We start from the raw sequence: 19,400 nt of genomic DNA on the forward strand, positions 1-19,400 counted from the left end.
ACTGATTCTAATAGACCTATATCTTTCCTGTAATGTGGGGACCAGAACTGCACAGCGTAGTCTAGATGAGGTCTGACCAGCGCCAAGTATAACTTTAATATTACTTCCGGACTTCTACTTTTAACACTCCTAAAAATGAATCCTAGTACCCTATTTGCCTTGTTTCTGGCTTCTATGCATTGTTTCCCTAGACGGAGTTCAGAGCTAACTATAACTCCTAAATCTTTCTCGTACCCTGTACCTACCAGAGTTTGGGTGTTTAATGTGTACCTATTGTGTGGGTTTCCTCTACCTACGCTAAGCACTTTGCATTTATTGATATTAAATTGCATTTGCCATCTATCCGTCCATTCATTCATTCTATCTAAGTCTGTCTGCAAGGCGATGGCATCCGCTTCTGACCTAATTAATCTACTATTAATTAATTTAGCCCTGGAAGCCGACATGGCCTAACTGTTCCACAACACAAGATGCCTCTTTCAGCAAGATGTTTTACAAGTGGAGCTGAAGTGAACCAATTGTCAAAATAAAGATGGTTCCTGTTGTTTTGTATTGTCTTAGCCAAGTGTGATACTATGTTTGAAGATGCACCAAGGTCTGGAATACCTTCTTTATTCACAGGTTGAATAGAACCTGTGTAAGGAATGAAATCATGAATGAGATCACCACTGTCTGCAAGTACAAATATCTTGAAGCCCCATTTCTTGGGCTTCATAAGAAGATATTGCTTCACCTTATGCCATCCTTTGAAGGGAATCATCTGCTCATCAATGCAGATATTTTGCTGCATTGGAAGATTTTGAAACTCCCTCCTCAAGTGATCTAACATTGGTCTAATTTTGAAAAGCTTGTCATTGTTTACCTCATCATTATTATCCTGAAAATGTAAATTTGATTTTATAGTCTCCCATCTGTTTCTGCTCTTGACCCTAGCAGTGTAATAGTCTATGTACCTTCCAAAAAGTTCTCCAGACCAGTGGAGGCATGTTTGGGGAGTTCTGATAATGGTGAACTGGATGAGTATTCCTAACCATTGCTCAAGCTTATCCCTAGTAAGGTTGAGTCCTTTTTTTGTGAAGCATAGAGATTTAATTAATAGACTATACTATGTAAGAAATCTTGACTGAAAAACTTTTTGAATATCATACAAGTAATCATATGACTAATATGACGAATTCATTAATATATAACTGCACAGAAAATTCTAATCTCAGCAAAACAGAATGAATCAAATCTTTTGCAATTATCTAGAAACATTTGTGATTCAGAAAAAAAAAAATATATGGGACCATTCACCTCCATGATCGAAAATGTGAGAACAAATCTTCCAGCATCATGTGTTATGTTTTGGCCAACAGCTGACTGAAAATTGGTGGGCAAATGCTTGACCACTCAGCATCCACATGTTCTTTTCTGAGAGAGGGAGACTAAATGAATTCGTCAGACTTGCCAGAAAGGTAACTACATCTGCTTTGTCTAATTTTGGACCGATGAAAAGTTGTATGACGAATTTGTCATGCTGGGCAGTATAGGGTTAAAGAAAGACTAGTATATGCTAAAGTATGGGGAACATTAGTTACAAAATTAAGAATGATGTAAGGTGCCCTATAATGAACCAATATGGAAGAAATGGCAGTAAAATGGTATGAAGAGAGGAAAAGATAAGAATAGATAGAGATGGTTGAGTAAGAAAGATTTCTTGAAGTTACATAACACTGGGTTCATAATTACTGAGATTATTGGAGGTCATGTCTTTGGGACTGAAAACCACAAATATTTCAGTGAAGAGTAGGCTTAGAATAAAGAGAAAATTAATGACAGTGTGATAATGATTGTGATAGCTGAGCTGTGGGTCTTCAGTGAGAGAGAAGAGAGAGATGAATGAATGAATGAAGGGTTAAGAGGGCCATGGTCCAGATATGGAGAGGATGGAGATTGAAGCACAGCATGGTTGTAGATTCAGTGGTGAGGGAAGATCAGGTAGAGACTTGGGCTTTGATGGAAGGAAAACATGGGAGGAGGGGAGGAAGATTAGTGGGTGATGGTAAATATTACCCTAAGTATATATAGTTCAGAAGCCTGAGAGGGATGAGAATATTGATAGAGTAGGAGAGGAAGGGCATGCCAGACAGGCCTCAATGTCAGAGACTGCTTCACCAAATGCAGTAAGGACAGAGGCCAAAGGATTGCAAGCTGTCTGGGATGGGATAATGAGGTAGTGATAGTGGGAGCCATTGAAGAGGAAGTGATAGTGTGACACTCTTTATCATCAGTAAGTTAGGGGAAGAACAAGTGAAAAAGCTAAAGATGAGTTGTTAGTTTCTGTTCACACAAGGGGATTTTAGATGTGTGACTGCAATAGCACAACTACAAGAACAGGATAAATCAGTGGAGGTATTCACATTAAGTTGCTCCATTTTCTTAGTTGCGTGACTAAGTTTGCCCCATGTGAACTGCTGCCATAACCAGTCATGTGACTGAAATGATCCCTTGTGACTTCTGGCACCTAGCCAAAAATATCTATAATAATTTTGCTTCTTCATCCTTCCCTCTATTTTAACCTGATGGCACCACTACCATCTCATCCATCTCTTGAAGCTGAATTCTTCACTCAAACCTTTGCTTAAAACTATTGATTCAGGGCTTGGTCTTCCTTCTCCATACTCCGACTTTTATACTTCTCATTAAGATCCTATGTAATGACATTTTTCCATGCCATCACTGGCAGACTAAGAAGGTTTATGGACCTGATGGGGTCCCGTCTATTTTTCTCTGAAGTTGTGTCTTCGTGCTTGCACCTCGTGTTGCCAAAACTCTTCCAACTCTGTCTGTCAACATCCATCTCTCAATCTTGTAAGTTTGCCTACATTCAGCCTGTTCTTATAAAGGATGACTGCTCTAATTCCTTCCAAGTACCTAAAAAGGATGACTGCTCTAATTCCTTCAAAGTACCTTCTTATTGATTTCATTTCTTGCCTCTCTGTCACTTCATAATCTTCTATTGTACAGTTTATGTAGTGTCATTTAAAGGTCATATTCTGGAAATTTCATGAAATTTGGATGAATAGTTTTTTATATGAATATTTTTCTCATTTTATTTTATTTTTATTTTTTTGTAATTTTTTTTGTTTATTTTAAATGGAAATACAGGAAAAACTTAAAGCAGGAGTGAGCTGTAAACTTACACATCTAATAAGGACAGTATCATAAAACTTTTGTACTTGATTGGTTGATAACTTTAGTAAGAGTTTCCATTTTTATATGCACAAACATAAGTTTTGAGATATTTGCCATTTTGCATGTGTTTGGTATCTGGTCCTCTCCTATATTTTCCAGTAGATGGATGGGTATCAGAGGACACCATCCTCCTTATTGCTGCCAGATTTAACACTTCAAAACTTACTGGGACTGTAGTGTGCTTCCCTTTTCTCTAATTTTCTCCTTTTTGTTTGGCCACTCCTTGGTCTAAAGCATTCAGTATCCTGCCTTTGGAGTTGCTTCAACTTGGGACTTTTGGCCTGGCATAACACCATTTTTTGTGTTGTTCAGAAGCCTCATAGTTCCTTCCGTCTCCATGTTGGGTGTCATCTTCATGATGTCCTCTTGGCAAGAATGACAGTAGACATCAACATAGCTGTCAAAATGATCCTTATGAATATTCACCTCTGTTTCTTGGTGACTGACCTTGCAACAGTGAGAATGAACAAGGTTATGTAACTGGTATTTTTGATAGTATTACAAGTTCATCCTCCTCTGTAACTTGAGGCTCTAGAAAACAGTCCCGAAAGATCTTTTGTTGTGTTGTTTTGTTGTTGAAAGATCTTAGTTGTGCAGTAGTGGCACCTGACTTAACACTAAGAAAAACCTCATCAGAGGTGGTGTCAGGCATGTGTCTGCAGAGGAATGTTTGAAAGCACTTGACTGTGGTGAGGTGGTGGGTGTTGGAAGTGAACTTTGATTCTAAAGATGGAGATTGTGTTTTTTGTGGTACTGCATGTGTTTTTTTGTGGCATTGCAAATCATGGTTGCAGAGAAGATCCTGGAGGTGGTAAGGGATGGTAGGATGGCTGTGTCATGTGGGCAGTGTTAGTAGGGTGAATTCCGCCATCAGGCTCACATGACTTTGACTGGTCATGATGATGGGACGAGGCTCTTCCTCCTTCATATCTTTTTCTTGTGTGGTTTCTACTCTTAGCTCTATTTCTGAGAAGGGTTATGCATTGTCTAGGCATCCTTAGAAACAGAAAAGAACTCTGAGTAAAAAAAAAAACGTAAAAAAAAACTCATGATAATCATATATTCCAATGAAGGAAAGTTGTGGTGTCATTAGGGAAACATGGAGCACTGGGATAGCATGTTGCACCACCCACATGGACTCCACTGAACATCCTTGATCTGTCCTTTACTAATAGTCTAAGTGAAAATTTCACATCTTTATTCTACCTAAAACATCTATGAAATTAGGCATTCTGAGTCGTCCCTGCCAGTTTTTCTTACTTCCCTTAGCTGCTAACTCTGTACAGGGCTTATATGGAGTATGCTTCACATGTATGGAGGATTCCACTCATACCATTCTTCTAGGCAGAATGGAATAAAAAACACATGGTCTTATAAACTCCTTTCATCTAACTGACCATCTTCAGCCTCTCTCTCATTACTGGAATGTTGGTGCATCTCTTGCTATCTTCTGTCACTATCTTCACACTAATTACTCTTCTGATCTTGCTGACTGCATGCTTCCCCTCCTTCCATAGCCTTGTGACAGAAGACTTTCTACTTTCTCTCACCCCTGTTTAATCCACCTCTAATGCAAGAGTTAACCAGGGTTCTCAATTGTTCACCTTTTTTCTGGGAAAATCTGGAACACCTTGCCTGCTTCTGTATTTCCTCCTTCCTATGACTTGAACTCTTTTAAGGAGGAGGTTTCAAGACACTTCTCCAGTTTTAGATGACCCTTTTGACCTTTATTTTGGGACTAGCACCTCTGTGGGCCTATTTTTTTCTCTCTTCGTTGCCCTTGGCCAGTGCCCCTCCTACAGAAAAAAAAAGAACAAAAAAATGTTAGAAAGTGAACTGATTTTCAGAGCAGAAGATGACAATAAGCTAATAGATATTTCCATAACCATGGAGAAAGTGGAACAGGAGATAGACTGAACAGTTTAGGAAAATAAAATACATATATCCCATGAATGCAAAAATGTTATTAGTGTGAACTAGTGATTAATATCTTTAGTAAACCATTAGATTCAGGAGAGGTGATGTTAATGTAGAGACAAGTGAATGTAGTTTCTATTTTTAGTTAAGATAAAAAAGTTAATGTTGAACTGTTGGTTAGTCAAACTAGCTCCACTAAAATAATGGAGTCTGTAATTGTAAAGAACATTAAGAATCTTTTAGACAAGCACAGGTTGATAAAAGATTCACAGCATGGGTAAGCCATGCTTCATAAATATGATGAGTTTTTATAATGAAGTCTGTGAGGCAGTTATGACATAATAATGTATCTGGACTTTACTTCATAAAGCTCTTGAACAAGGTTCTTAGAGCACATGGGATAGATAGGAAAGTTTTAGGTCGCACAATTAATGACTCCATTATCTGAATCTGAGTAGGGAGTAGTAGTTAGTTCAGATTCTGATGGAAATAAACTTGGACAAGATGAACAAAGGAATAGATAGATGGCAAATGCAGTATAACATTAGCAAGTTTCAAGTACTTGGCATAGGTAGAGAAGGTCTGCATAGGAACACAATATTTAAAATGAAAAAATAAAATAAATAAATAAATAAATAAATAAAAATAAAAATAATTCAGAAAACAAACGAATATTTGTGTGTATATAAATTACTGGTGTGACTGGTAAACTGAAGTATATACCCAAAAGTTGACTACCCTCCCCCCCACAAAAAAAAAAAAAAAATCAGTTACTGGCTTGAGGTGAAATAGTAAAAATATACTATATAACAAACAGACTGAAGAGGATCCCTATCCATTAAAGTCCTCTTTGGAGCTGCACTAACTAACTAGGTATCTAAGCTAACAAATACTATGGATCCTGGAGTGCTTATCTGTCTTGTGGTTGAGTAGGTGCCCATACAGGTCAGGGTCTAGGTGTAGGGTGGCCACACTACCACGTGGACTTGCTAGTAGTGTGAAGATGTGGCAGGAGAGGTAACAACATGGTGGAGACCCACAGGTAGCCCTGGTGGTTCCTCTCAAGCTCCACTATAGTCTTGTAGTATCTGTGTTGTCCCTGGCTTCACCTTGTCCAACTGCTGGTCGACCTGGTCTACCTTGACAGAACTTACGGGGAATGTTTCTGCATCACCTCTCTACATAGCCACTCCTCAAGAGGGGTGTTGTCAACACCTGATAGCTACCAACTCACCATTCCTGCCTGCATTGGATGTCTGGAGTGAGATTCTTGGGAGAACAGAGTACATGTCCTTCTGTACTGTGTATGAGAACCAAAGAGAGCAAAGATTATGGCTCGGGTCATGTAGTTGGGTGCGAATATTCCTTCATGACAGTCTGGTGACCGCTGATTGGCCACAATTCTCATCCGCTCTACTTAGTTCTCTTGGAATCCTTCAGTTCCCTACTTGCTTTTCCTAATGTCCTCCTCTCCCTGGGTTTGGCATTATTATTGCACAATATTCACATTACAATGAGTTCTCTGGCTATTCTGAGTGAATGACCTGTAGCAGGCACTTTTCAAAACAACAAGGAGGTGAGTGGGATGCCCATGCCCTTTAAGTATAAAAACTGCAATACAATAACTGAGGAGTTAGTTAGCTCTGATCTGTATCGGAGAAATATCAATCCTTTAAGTATAAAAACTACGATACACCCTCATTAACTTCTCCAACATTCACAGTCTTAGATCTAATTTTCAATCTGTAGACCACCACCTCTCCTCTATTAAACCTCCTCATCTTTTCCTCATTGAAACACAGGTATCTCAGGCAACTAACAGTAGCACCTCTTCTGTTTCCTCCTACTTTTCTCTATCCTCATTTTCAATCCAAAGCTGGATGTTGCATCTATGTGTGCAACGACTTAACCTGCTCTCATGCCCATGCTCTTTGAATTTTCCGTGTTTTCCACCATCTGACTACAACTACAGAGTTACTCTTAGACTAAATTTATCTGTGCTGTACACCTCTCACCTAACCTCTGACTATAAGAATTTTTTTTTTACTTTTTAACTTCAAAGTGGAGGACATTCTGACTCCCTTCCCTTTTGTGGTGAACATTGAAGTCTCCATTCTTGGAGACTTCAATGTTCACCACCAGCTTTGGTTTTCCTCTCCCTTCACTGACCATCCTGGTGAACTAGCGTTTAATTTTGCTATCCTCCACAATCTAGAGCAATTGCTGCAGCACCCTACTCATATTCCTGACCATCTTGGAGATATGCCCAACATTCTTGACCTTTTCCTAACCTCTAATCCTTCTGCTTATGCTGTTACCTTCTCTTCTCTGTTGGGCTCCTCTGATCACAATCTCGTATCTGTATCCTGTCATCCTATTGCTCCAATTCCTCCTCAGGATCCCCATAAGCAGAGGTGCCTCTACTAGTTGGGGTGCCTGACACTGGTCTGTAATTTAATGGTTCCATTTTATTTCCCCCTTTGTATATTGGAACTATTTTAGCTCTTTTCCATTCCCTTGGTACTTTTCCATTCCCTTGGTACTTTTCCTTCTTTCAATGAGCTGTTGATCATATATCCCATATAGTTTCCTCCATTTGTTCTCTGCATTCTTTTAATATCCATCCATTTATTTACCTGATCTGGTCCCATGGTTTTTCTAACATCCAGCTCTTCCAGCAGTTTTTTTATTTTTTTGTCTTTTTACTTGTATCTCCTGTATTCTGTCATTCTATGATAACACTTTCTGTGCCACAAAATCGGTTTCCTTTGTAAACGCATTGAAAACTCTTTCATTATTTCACTCATCTCAGTAATTTCATAAATTCTTCCTTCTCCTTTTAACTTCTTTATGTCATCCCTATGTTTAATTTTTCATTTATGTATCTGTAGAAGAGTTTGGGCCCCTTGCATTTTCCTACAATGTCACTTTCAAAATTTCTTTCTTCTTCTCTTCTTATCATATCATATTCATTCCTTGCCTCTCTCTGTATTCTTCCCTAGTATTTCTGTTCAGTTTTCTCATCATTTTCCTCTATGCCCTGTCCTTTTTTTTTTTTTTTTGCTTCTATGCTTGCCTTATACCATTCATGCTCTCCAATTTTCACTTTATAATTTGGTACAAACTGTTGCATTCTCTCACTATACTTGCTCAGAAATATCTCAATTTTCTTGCACTTTTCTTTCTCCTTTACTTTCAAATAGCTCTTTGGTTAATTTTTCCATAAAATTTATTAAGCTCTGCAAAGTTTGCCTTAACATAGTTCTGTTTCCCATTTCTAAATTGTTCATTCCTGTGCAACACTGTTTTCTCCTGTAGTACTATTTCTTTTGTCACATGATCACTTCTTCCTAGTGGACTCAGACAATGTATCCTTGGTCTACTTTCTGGGGTTTTCATAAACACTTTAAGTCCAACTGTGATGGTTCTTCTTCTCCTCTGCATCTTATAGGTTTGCTCACCCACTGTCTTATTCTATTCACCATCATGGTATGCATAAGTTTGCTCCATGACCCAACATTTTCTTTCACTTCCATCTCCTCCCAGTTAATTCCTTTAGTGTTGAAGTCGTCTACTAAGACTTTGTTACTTTTCTTTATCATTTTCCCTCTATGCTTTATTTCTTGTTTCTAGTTGCATAATTCTATATCTTTTGGTCTCCCACACATTAGTATTTGGTGGTTTGTACATCACAATAACTAATTTTTTACACTATGATCTTAATCACAACACTCAAAGTTTCTTCCATTCCATCACCATATTTCACTTCCTCAACAATATCCTCTTACAGTATCATCACTCCTCCTTTTCCTTTTCTGTCTCTCCTCCATGTGCTATATCCTTCCTTTGCAAATCTCATCTTTATTTCCTCTTTTAGCTTGGTTTCCATTAAACATACCAAGTCTGCTTTATTGTTCTTTAGATAGTCTTTAAGTTCCAATAGGCTTGACACCAAACCATCTATATTTATATACATCATTTTTTAAGCTTCTGCTTGGTGATCTTCCATGGCATCTTTGTGCCACCATTTCCTCACTTTCATGTCCACAACTTTCCAAATGAATCTCCTTGCTTGTTTCTGTGTTCTCTCCTTTTTTTTTTTTTTTTGACTGGGCTCTACTCTCAACTCTCAGTTTACTTCTCTCTTCTTCGTTCATGTCTTTTATCCATATTCCCATCATTCCTTCTACTTTTTTCAATTTTCCTGTTCTTTGTAAGACATGTTCCACTGTTGTTTGTGACATGAATCTTATTTTCATTGGTCTTGTTCCACTTTTGTTTTACTTTCCAATCCTGTAAACCTCTTCAATTTGTTCAACAATCTCCTCTTCTTCCCCTGCCACTTCTGCTATAATTTGCTTAGCCCTTTTTACCTCTTCTTTCTCTCTTGCTATTTTCATGGGTAGTTTTTTCTCATTGTTCCCAAATACCACCACACACATCTTTCTCTGTATTGTCTCTCTCACAAGATTATTTTTTTTCCTTTAATCACTTGCTTTTCCATGTCCTTATTGTGTTGCTGTTGCTTTGGAATTATCTCTTTTGTTGTTCTCTCTCTTCTTTCCAACTTTTGACTTCCTCTGTCACTAACTCTTTTACTTTTCCAACCTTAATATGTCTCTCTTGTAAAGCTTTAATTCCTTGTTCTCTCTTCCTTGTGTTTCTTGATTTCTTCACAGTACTTCTTGTTTAAAGTCCACTATTTTTGTCACCTCTTCTCTCAGTTCTTTTTCTTTTTCTCTCCCTATCTCCCTCTTCTTCATCTCTATTATATGACTGGATATCTTTTTTACATTGTCACCACCCACTTATCTCTTTTCTTGCCATGTCTTATCACTGCTAAGTTTCATATTTCTTGAATTTTCACACTTTCTTCAATTTTCCACATTTGTTTATTTGTATGAGCTACACTGAGATCCCCATTCTTGAAACCTCCAAAATATTTGCTGTGCCAGCTGTCATCTTCCTTGTTGATATCATTAACAATGTTTACCTTTCACAACTCTTCCATTTCACTCTTTGGGCCACTTCCTGATTTACACTTCACTTCCCCTGCACTCACACATCACACAATTAATTCCCTATTATGGAGACAGGACTCAAGCATGGCTCCCCTGTACAACCAAAGCCTAGGTAAATTCTTGGAGCTGCTGTGGATGCGTCCGATCAACTGGGCAGCACGCACGTGTGTATACATATACACACGCACATTCTTTATTTTTCCTGCAGTATTCTCGTAAAAAGGAATTTCATTATTTCTGTTTACTTGTCTTCATCCATCCCCTTCTGTGGATTCAGTTTTGGTATAGAATCATTTCACATTATTTTTCCACATCTTCCTTACCTTACATGCAAAAATATCCTTGCTTGACATACTAAAACAATGCACACATTACTTGTTGGCTCCTAGAGCAGCTAAAAGTTTCCATTTTGAGGTACTCTCAGAATTGTATAGTTAATCAAGTGTCATATCATTCTTACAGGCAGATGCATGGTGGACTGGAGTCAGTGCGTGTGGTACTTCCAGGAGATGAAGTGATGAGCTATAACCCAGACACAAGTGAGGGGAGTATCTACCTTGGTCCAGGGCTTCGCTGGGAGGATGGAATGGTGCGTGCTGCCAAGGCTGGCCTCCTTAAGAAAACACCACGTCAACTATACTTTGTTGACACCCACCAGAAGCGATACATTCCTCAGAGGAGGGAATATGTCATTGGCATTGTCACCAAGAAGAAGGGTGACATATACAAAGTTGACATCGGAGGCAGTGAACAAGCAACCATATCCTTCCTCTCCTTCGAGAATGCTTCCAAGAAGACCCGGAGAGATCTTGCTCTTGGTGACCTGATCTATGGTCAACTTATTGTCGCAAACAAGCACATGGAACCAGAAATGGTCTGTATTGATGCTTATGACCGGGCTATGGGCATGGGTGTGCTGCCTGCTGGTGGTGTCATGTTCAGTGTGTCGCTGCAGGTGGCTCGCGAAATTATCAACCCTGAAAGCCCCTTCCTGCTAACTTTGTCCAAGAAGGTGAAGTACACGGTGGTGGTGGGGATGAATGGACGTGTGTGGGTGAAGGCAACACGCCAAAACAACATGGTAGCCCTCATGAACTGCATTCTCATGTTGGAATATATGACACCTGAAGAGGCCAATGACAAGGCCCTCAAGGTACTAGAAGCCCTCATGCTGTGAAAAAAATATGTATCAATGAAAAAAAAAAAAAAAAAAGTTTACTGCCAACTACATACACTAAAAATATATGAGTAAAGTTTTCCAAGTGTTCTATTCAATTGTAATTTCATTCTCAGATAATCAAAATTGTTCCACTGACAGAACTCTTACCTTTCTCTCTCTCTCTCTCTCTCTCTCTCTCTCTCTCTCTCTCTCTCTCTCTCTCTCTCTCTCTCTCTCTCTCTCTCTCTCTCTCTCTCTCTCTCTCTCTCTCTCTCTCTCTCTCTCTCTCTCTCTCTCTCTCTCTCTCTCTCTCTCAGATGGCAGTTTCCTGCAGTTAGAAGTCTCTGATCCACTGACAGTGGTGTCCTTGCAAAACCTGACAATGGATAGATTCTTAGCAGATCAGAGGATAGGAAAACACAAAACATATGGGAGGTGCATGCAGAAGGCAATTCAACTTCTGATTTTGACTGTGACTGTCAAAGGACAGGAAAGGTATACTGTGAGTGAAAGAAAAGCCAGGACAAGAGAAATAGTGGCATAAACATTTTTGTAGCAAGTGATACATGCACTGCTACAATGATCATGGTAGGCAGTTGTGGTTTTAAAAGTGGGCTGATAAAGTGATGACTTGGGATTTATAGTTAGATAGTTGAACACCATGGAATGTCACCACCTCAGCTACGGCAAAGAAAAAGTTTTGTTAGGACAGGACATGGAGATACATCAGAAGGGGTAGGAATCGAAGTTAGGAAGGTGAACAGAGAGAAAGAGAGAGAGAGAGAGAAACTGGAAATGAGGGAGGCTCAGAAGACCTGGAGCTGCGAGGTGACAGTAACATGGGATTAAAGTGAAACTTGGAGGTGAAGGAGAGAAAATTACACTAACACGATTTTTTGTCTTTGCAAGCAAGTGTTATTTTTCAACTCTCTTCATTGCAAAACAATAGAAAATGTCCATTATTTCTGTCAAACTTTGCTTTTGTGGCTTTTAGAATAATTTTTTTGCCCCAAAAATAGCTAAATTTCACCATTTTTGGAAAGAAAAAATCAAATGACAAATTTATTTTAAAACTTGACATTAATTTTTAGGATTAAAAATGAACAGTTTTTTTGATTTGTGTGAATACAACAAATAACTTCCATGTATGAGCCCCCAAATGTAGTCTCCCATCATGTTTTCATTGAAGGATCTCTGTTCAAAGTTCATTATATCTTGGTGGAAGGGCTCCCCTTGTTCCTTTGAATATGCTCCCATATTCTCTAAGTTGTCAAGGTGAGCTTCAAGGACATTCTGCAGCCCATCTCACCATAGGTTTTCACTAAAGCTTCAATCAGTTCCATATAGTTATCAACCTTGTTGTTGCCAAGAAAGCCCTGTACTACAACAATGAATCACTCCCAAACTTTTTTCTTCTTCCTTTTCTGTGAGCTTCTGTAGAAATTCTGAGCACTCCATCATTTTCCTTACTTGTGGCCCAATGACCAGCTTTCACCTTTACCTCTGAAAGCTTAGGAAAAGTCTTGAAGGTATTTGAAGGCGGCAGACTCCTTGTCAAGGGGTGTAACAAATGTTTCATGAGACCCAGTTTGATGTGTAGTGGAGGGAAAACCTTTTGATTCACCAATGGCTCATGTTCGATATTGTGTGCTCCCACAGTAGTATCAGTCCTTGGAGGCCAGTGCTTTCTGTGGTAATGTGCTGCTCTGTCTCTATTGTCCCAAAGGCAAAGAAAATGATAATTCTTGGTAAAACCTCCTTGCAGTCCCATCAAGAAAGCCACCATCTTGAAGTTTCCAATAACTTATCAGTCTTATTGTAGTTCAAAGTTTTCAGTAGAAACTACACTGCTGTAGTCCTCCTTAAGATGCACGGAATGAGCAAGAGGCAGAGGTGGATACTTGTTTCCATTGTGCAGAAGTACAGCTTTCAGGCTTTTGGAGGAGTTATCAATGAAGAGTCTCTATTCATCTGCATTGCAAGGAATTCTAATAGCATCAAACAAGCCTGATACATCATTGCAGTAGCATAGCCTGTCCTCCTTTGCAAAGAAGCTGGAGAAACGTTTTTGTAATGTTTTCTTTGGCTGGTCACTTGCACACTCATCAAGTAAATCCCATTCCTTCAGCCTTGAAATCAAAAGCTCACCATTTGACTTTGTCAAACCAAGATCTCTGATGAGGTCATTAAGGTCTCTTTGGTTTGGGTAGCAAGGATTCCTCCCAGTTACAACTGTATCTGTGATGTCACAGTCTTCCTTTCTGTTTAGCTCATCTTCTGACTTGCTGCTTTCTTCTGATAGTGGACTTCTTGAGGAGCTGGTACAGGAAGATCAGCACTGTGGTACTGGTGCAATGGAAGATGAAATGTCTGGATAGAAAACAGCAGGTGCATTTTTTCCAGATTGGCATTTGGAAGGATCCACCATGCAGAAAAAGTCAGTTGAGTGATCAGTAGGTTCACACCATATTCTAGGAATAGCAAATTTCATGGCTGTGTTTTCCCCTCTATACCACCCTGTAAAAGAACAACAATATGAGTTTGTTAAACTTATTTTATTTTTATTCTTAATTCTTAATTGGATTTTACTCTTGAAAAACTAACAACTACTTTACCTTCTAGTGTTCTCTTACAATGTTCACAAGCAAAATGAGGTGCCCAGGTCTTGTCTTGGTCCCCAACTGGCACAGCAAAATATACTTTGTAAGCACACATTTTCCAGATGCTGTCACAGAGAACTTCTTTGCTCATGTCTTGGTGAATTGACCACATATGTAGCAGAAATGCATCTGGAGAATGATTGCAGCCTCTTGATGCCATTTCACCTCTTTGTAATGTGTCTTCTCAGGCAGCCAAAGCAGAACTGATTGGTGGTCTGTAAGCCCCTACTTTTATATTGTCAAACACTACTCTAGAATATTCTTAGTCTTTCTAGAATGTGTTCCAGAATGTTCTCAATCTTTCTAGAATATTCTTGAACCTATTTTACAATATTCTGAATAATTCTAGAAAAATGTATTCTAGAAAATTTTTGATACTTCTACATATTTTCTACTGTATTCTAGAAAGTTCTAGAATATTCTAGAAATGTTTACATTGAATAGAATGTTCTAAAATATTTTAGAAACTTCTGAAATGTAAGCAGATTCTACTAAATATGAAAAATTTCTTTCTAGATCTGGTCAGTTCAAGAATGATCTTATTTAAAAATCTTTAGAACACTTTATATTCTTTCTTTCATTGTTTTAACCTATTTGCAACATTTCAAAAGCAATTAGTTAAGCAGTTGAGATTTTGCAAAGGTCTTTACCAGACATGAAAACCAACAGTAACCCATACTACAAAGAAATAAGGCAAAAATGTAAATTAATTGTTCTAACCACAAAAGCAAAGTTTTAGGATCAAAAATACTTTTTTTCTATTTTGTTTAGATGGAGATAACTTGAAAATTATAGTTTACAGCCAAGGACAAGACAAAAGTGAAATTTTGTTACATAGTGAATTATAGAAGAAAGCCAGATTTACAGAGAGAGAGAGAGAGAGAGAGAGAGAGAGAGATTATTTTAGTGAAGAAATGAGGGAGGCACAGAAGACCTTGAAGTATGGGAAGCATGGGATGGGGCTGGGGAGTGCAGGTTGGCCCTGAGGTGTATACAACATAGAGCCTGCATTTTCCCAAGTCTGGAGAAATTACAGCCAATCAACGAGCAAGCTGAGCCACGCCAAGTGTTGCCAGCTGGTGACGTCATTACACACTGCCTCGCCTACGCATGGATGAAATACTTATCTTGAAAGTTAATATTATAATGTTTTAGCAACCACTAAAGCCACTGTCGGGCTGGAGCTGGGCGGGGCTGTGCTGGGGCGGGGTGGGCAGCAGCAGCTCGATGCACTAACGAGGCCAATAATTCTCCTGCAGACTCGCCCACACAGCGCCTCGGCCTCGCTCTTCAAAGACTTGCCACACTGATCGTTTACTGTGAAGAAAAGGAATGGTTCACTATGACGATGTAGATTTTTTTTCTATTAATTTGTCTTCTTGAGTGTATAATTCTTCACAATATCATGTGAGAGAGAGAGAGAGAGAGAGAGAGAGAGAGAGAGAGAGAGAGAGAGAGAGAGAGAGAGAGAGAGAGAAATTACACCATTTCCTTCCTGTGTATGGTAACTAATTTCTTTAGAATATTTTAGTAACAGTTGGCATGTCAGACAGCTTAATTAAGACTCGAATAAGGATCTGCTGCTGTCTGATATCTATTTGTATCCACTTGCAACACCAACGTGTCGTCACCTTTTCCACGGTACGATTCTGAGCTTGCGAGGAATTTATTGCAGGGGAATGTATTTATCTATTTTCTGTGGAACTCATGGATCACAGCTACATATAAATCATACCATGAAACACATAAACTGCAACACACTGTCATGGGAAGCGTTGCACACATTGCTTCTGCCACACACTGCTTGTGTTGCTAAAGTCTTACACACTGCTAGAGAAATTTTTCATTACCACCTATATCTTTTCAGGCACTTAATTTTCTACTAGTCTCTGTAGTACTGTATACTGTAGCTTTGAAGAGACAAAAATAACCTACAGTATTCTCTTCTTTTCTACATGTGTCAAGGCAACTTATCCGCCAATTTTCGATTATTCTTTTGGCTTTTCTTTGGGGATTGGCATCTCAATAGACTTTTTTTTCTTTTCGTTGTCCCAAGCCAGTGTCCCTCTTCCATAAAAAAAAAAAAAATCCTAAGAACGGGTGACTGCAGCAATGAAGAAAGGCTTAAGTTATTTACATCCCTGAAGCAGTAGACACCTGCCGAAACGATAATTACTCCCAGTGAGGTCTAAAGCACTGTTCAGGGGGTGCTGTGAACTTATCATTAAACCCAGCTGTGACCTCACTGAACGTTTCCCTTTGTGTCTCACAACACAAGGGGGCAGTCACAGCCTGCCCTCTAGAGACAACACTCTTCCTCCACACAAAACTACAAGCACCTAATAACACACACACCCTTCACTCAAAAATTTTAAAATCATGGCGATTCCTACACCAGCCTCGGAGTCCCCATCTGGGGAGGGGACCATAAATGTCCCCAGGTCAGACTGCCTTTCCGTCGACGACCCTAAGTGTCTTGACACCCCCCTCAACTTTTTCTTCATTAACTTCTGCAACATTCGCGGTCTAAGATCTAATTTTCAATCTGTAGAACACCACCTCTCCTCTTCTAAACCTCATCTTCTTTTCCTCACTGAAACTCAGGTGTCTGAGGCAACTGACAGTAGCCCCTTTTCTGTTCCCTCCTACTTTCTCTATCCTCATTTTCGATCCAAAGCTGGATGCTGCGTTTATGTGCGCAATGACTTAACCTGCTCTCGTGCCCACGCTCTTGAATCTTCCGAGTTTTCCACCATCTGGCTACGACTACAGAGTCATTCTCATACTAAATTTATCTGTGCTGTATACCTCTCTCCTAACTCCTCTGACTATAAGAAATTCTTTGACTACTTAACTTCCAAAGTGGAGCACATTCTGACACTCTTCCCTTTTGCAGAGATCTCCATTCTTGGAGACTTCAGTGTTCACCACCAGCTTTGGCTTTCCTCTCCCTTCACTGACATTCCTGGTGAACTAGCCTACAACTTTGCTATCCTCCATGACCTAGAGCAATTGGTGCAACACCCTACTCGTATTCCTGACCGTCTTGGAGATACGCCCAACATTCTTGACCTTTTCCTGACCTCTAATCCTTCTGCTTATGCTGTCACCCTTTCTTCTCCGTTGGGCTCCTCCGATCACAATCTCATATCTTTATCTTGTCCTATCACTCCAATCCCTCCTCAGGATCCCCCTAAGCGAAGGTGCCTCTGGCGTTTTGCCTCTGCTAGTTGGGGGACCTGAGGAGGTATTTTGCTGATTTTCCTTGGAATGACTACTGCTTCCGTGTCAGAGACCCGTCTTTGTGTGCTGAGCGCATAACAGAGGTGATAGTGTCTGGCATGGAGGCGTACATTCCTCACTCTTTTTCTCGTCCTAAACCTTCTAAACCTTGGTTTAACACAGCTTGTTCTCGTGCTATACATGATAGAGAGGTGGCCCACAAAAGGTACTTAAGCCTTCCAGCACCAGAATCTCATGTACTTTATATTTCTGCCCGGAACCATGCCAAGTCTGTTCTCCAACTAGCCAAAAACTCCTTCATTAACAGAAAATGTCAAAACCTTTCAAGATCTAACTCCCCTCGTGATTTCTGGCATCTAGCCAAAAATATCTCCAATAACTTTGCTTCTTCTTCTTTCCCTCCTCTACTTCGACCAGATGGCACCACTGCTATCACATCTATTTCTAAAGCTGAACTCTTTGCTCAAACCTTTGCTAAAAACTCTACCTTGGACGATTCTGGGCTTGTTCCTCCCTCGCCTCCACCCACTGACTACTTCATGCCACGTATTAAAATTCTTCGTAATGATGTTTTCCATGCCCTCGCTGGCCTAAACCCTCGGAAGGCTTATGGACCTGATGGGGTCCCTCCTATTGTTCTCCGAAACTGTGCCTCCGTGCTTGCACCTTGCCTAGTCAAACTCTTTCAGCTGTCTGTCTGTCAACATTTACCTTTCCTTCTTGCTGGAAGTTTGCCTACATTCAACCTGTTCCTAAAAAGGGTGACCGCTCTAATCCCTCAAACTACCGTCCTATTGCTTTAATTTCCTGCTTATCTAAAGTTTTTGAATCTATCCTCAACAGGAAGATTCTTAAACATCTATCACTTCACAACCTTCTATCTGATCGCCAGTATGGGTTCCGTCAAGGCCGCTCTACTGGTGATCTTCTGGCTTTCCTTACTGAGTCTTGGTCATCCTCTTTTAGAGACTTTGGTGAAACTTTTGCTGTTGCCTTGGACATATCAAAAGCCTTTGATAGAGTCTGGCACAAAGCTTTGATCTCAAAACTACCCTCCTATGGTTTCTATCCTTCTCTCTGTAACTTCATCTCAAGTTTCCTTTCTCACCGTTCTATTGCTGCTGTGGTAGACGGTCACTGTTCTTCTCCTAAATCTATTAAGAGTGGTGTTCCTCAGGGTTCTGTCCTGTCACCCACTCTCTTCTTATTATTCATTAATGATCTTCTAAACCAAACTTCTTGTCCTATCCACTCCTATGCTGATGATACCACCCTGCACTTTTCCACGTCTTTTCATAGACGTCCAACCCTTCAGGAGGTAAACATATCACGCAGGGAAGCCACAGAACGCCTGACTTCTGATCTTTCTAAAATTTCTGATTGGGGCAGAGCAAACTTGGTATTGTTCAATGCCTCAAAAACTCAATTCCTCCATCTATCAACTCGACAATCTTCCAGACAACTATCCCCTCTTCTTCAATGACACTCAACTGTCTCCCCTCTTCTACACTGAACATCCTCGGTCTGTCCTTTACTTATAATCTGAACTGGAAACTTCACATCTCATCTCTAGCTAAAAGAGCTTCTATGAAGTTAGGTGTTCTGAGACGTCTCCGCCAGTTTTTCTCACCCCCCCAGCTGCTAACTCTGTACAAGGGCCTTATCCGTCCATGTATGGAGTATGCTTCACATGTCTGGGGGGGTTCCACTCATACTGCTCTTCTAGACAGGGTGGAATCAAAAGCTTTTCGTCTCATCAACTCCTCTCCTCTAACTGACTGTCTTCAGCCCCTCTCTCACCGCCGCAATGTTGCATATCTAGCTGTCTTCTACCGCTATTTTCATGCCAACTGCTCTTCTGATCTTGCTAACTGCATGCCTCCCCTCCTTCCGCGGCCTCGCTGCACAAGACTTTCTTCTTTCTCTCACCCCTATTCTGTCCACCTCTCTAACGCAAGAGTTAACCAGTATTCTCAATCATTCATCCCTTTCTCTGGTAAACTCTGGAACTCCCTGCCTGCTTCTGTATTTCCACCTTCCTATGACTTGAATTCCTTCAAGAGGGAGGTTTCAAGACACTTATCCACCAATTTTTGACCACTACTTTGACCCTTTTATGGGACTGGCATTTCAGTGGGCATTTTTTTTATTAGATTTTTGTTG

At 39.9% G+C, this 19,400-nt stretch overlaps 1 protein-coding gene across 7 annotated transcripts in view; it reads left to right on the forward strand.

Moving 5' to 3' along the window:
* Positions 1-14,558, forward strand: part of LOC135108108 (exosome complex component RRP40-like) — a 35,863-nt gene extending 21,305 nt beyond the window's left edge. For all 7 annotated transcript variants that reach the window (XM_064018785.1, XM_064018780.1, XM_064018787.1 and 4 more), the window contains one exon: positions 10,638-14,558. In XM_064018785.1, coding sequence (XP_063874855.1) covers positions 10,638-11,352 — 715 coding nt within the window. In that variant the 3' untranslated portion in view covers positions 11,353-14,558. The remainder of the gene's footprint in view (positions 1-10,637) is intronic.
* Positions 14,559-19,400: the final 4,842 nt, after the last annotated feature.

This window comes from Scylla paramamosain, chromosome 16, assembly GCF_035594125.1.
Source record: "Scylla paramamosain isolate STU-SP2022 chromosome 16, ASM3559412v1, whole genome shotgun sequence".
NCBI classification, from domain to species: Eukaryota; Metazoa; Arthropoda; class Malacostraca; order Decapoda; family Portunidae; genus Scylla; species Scylla paramamosain.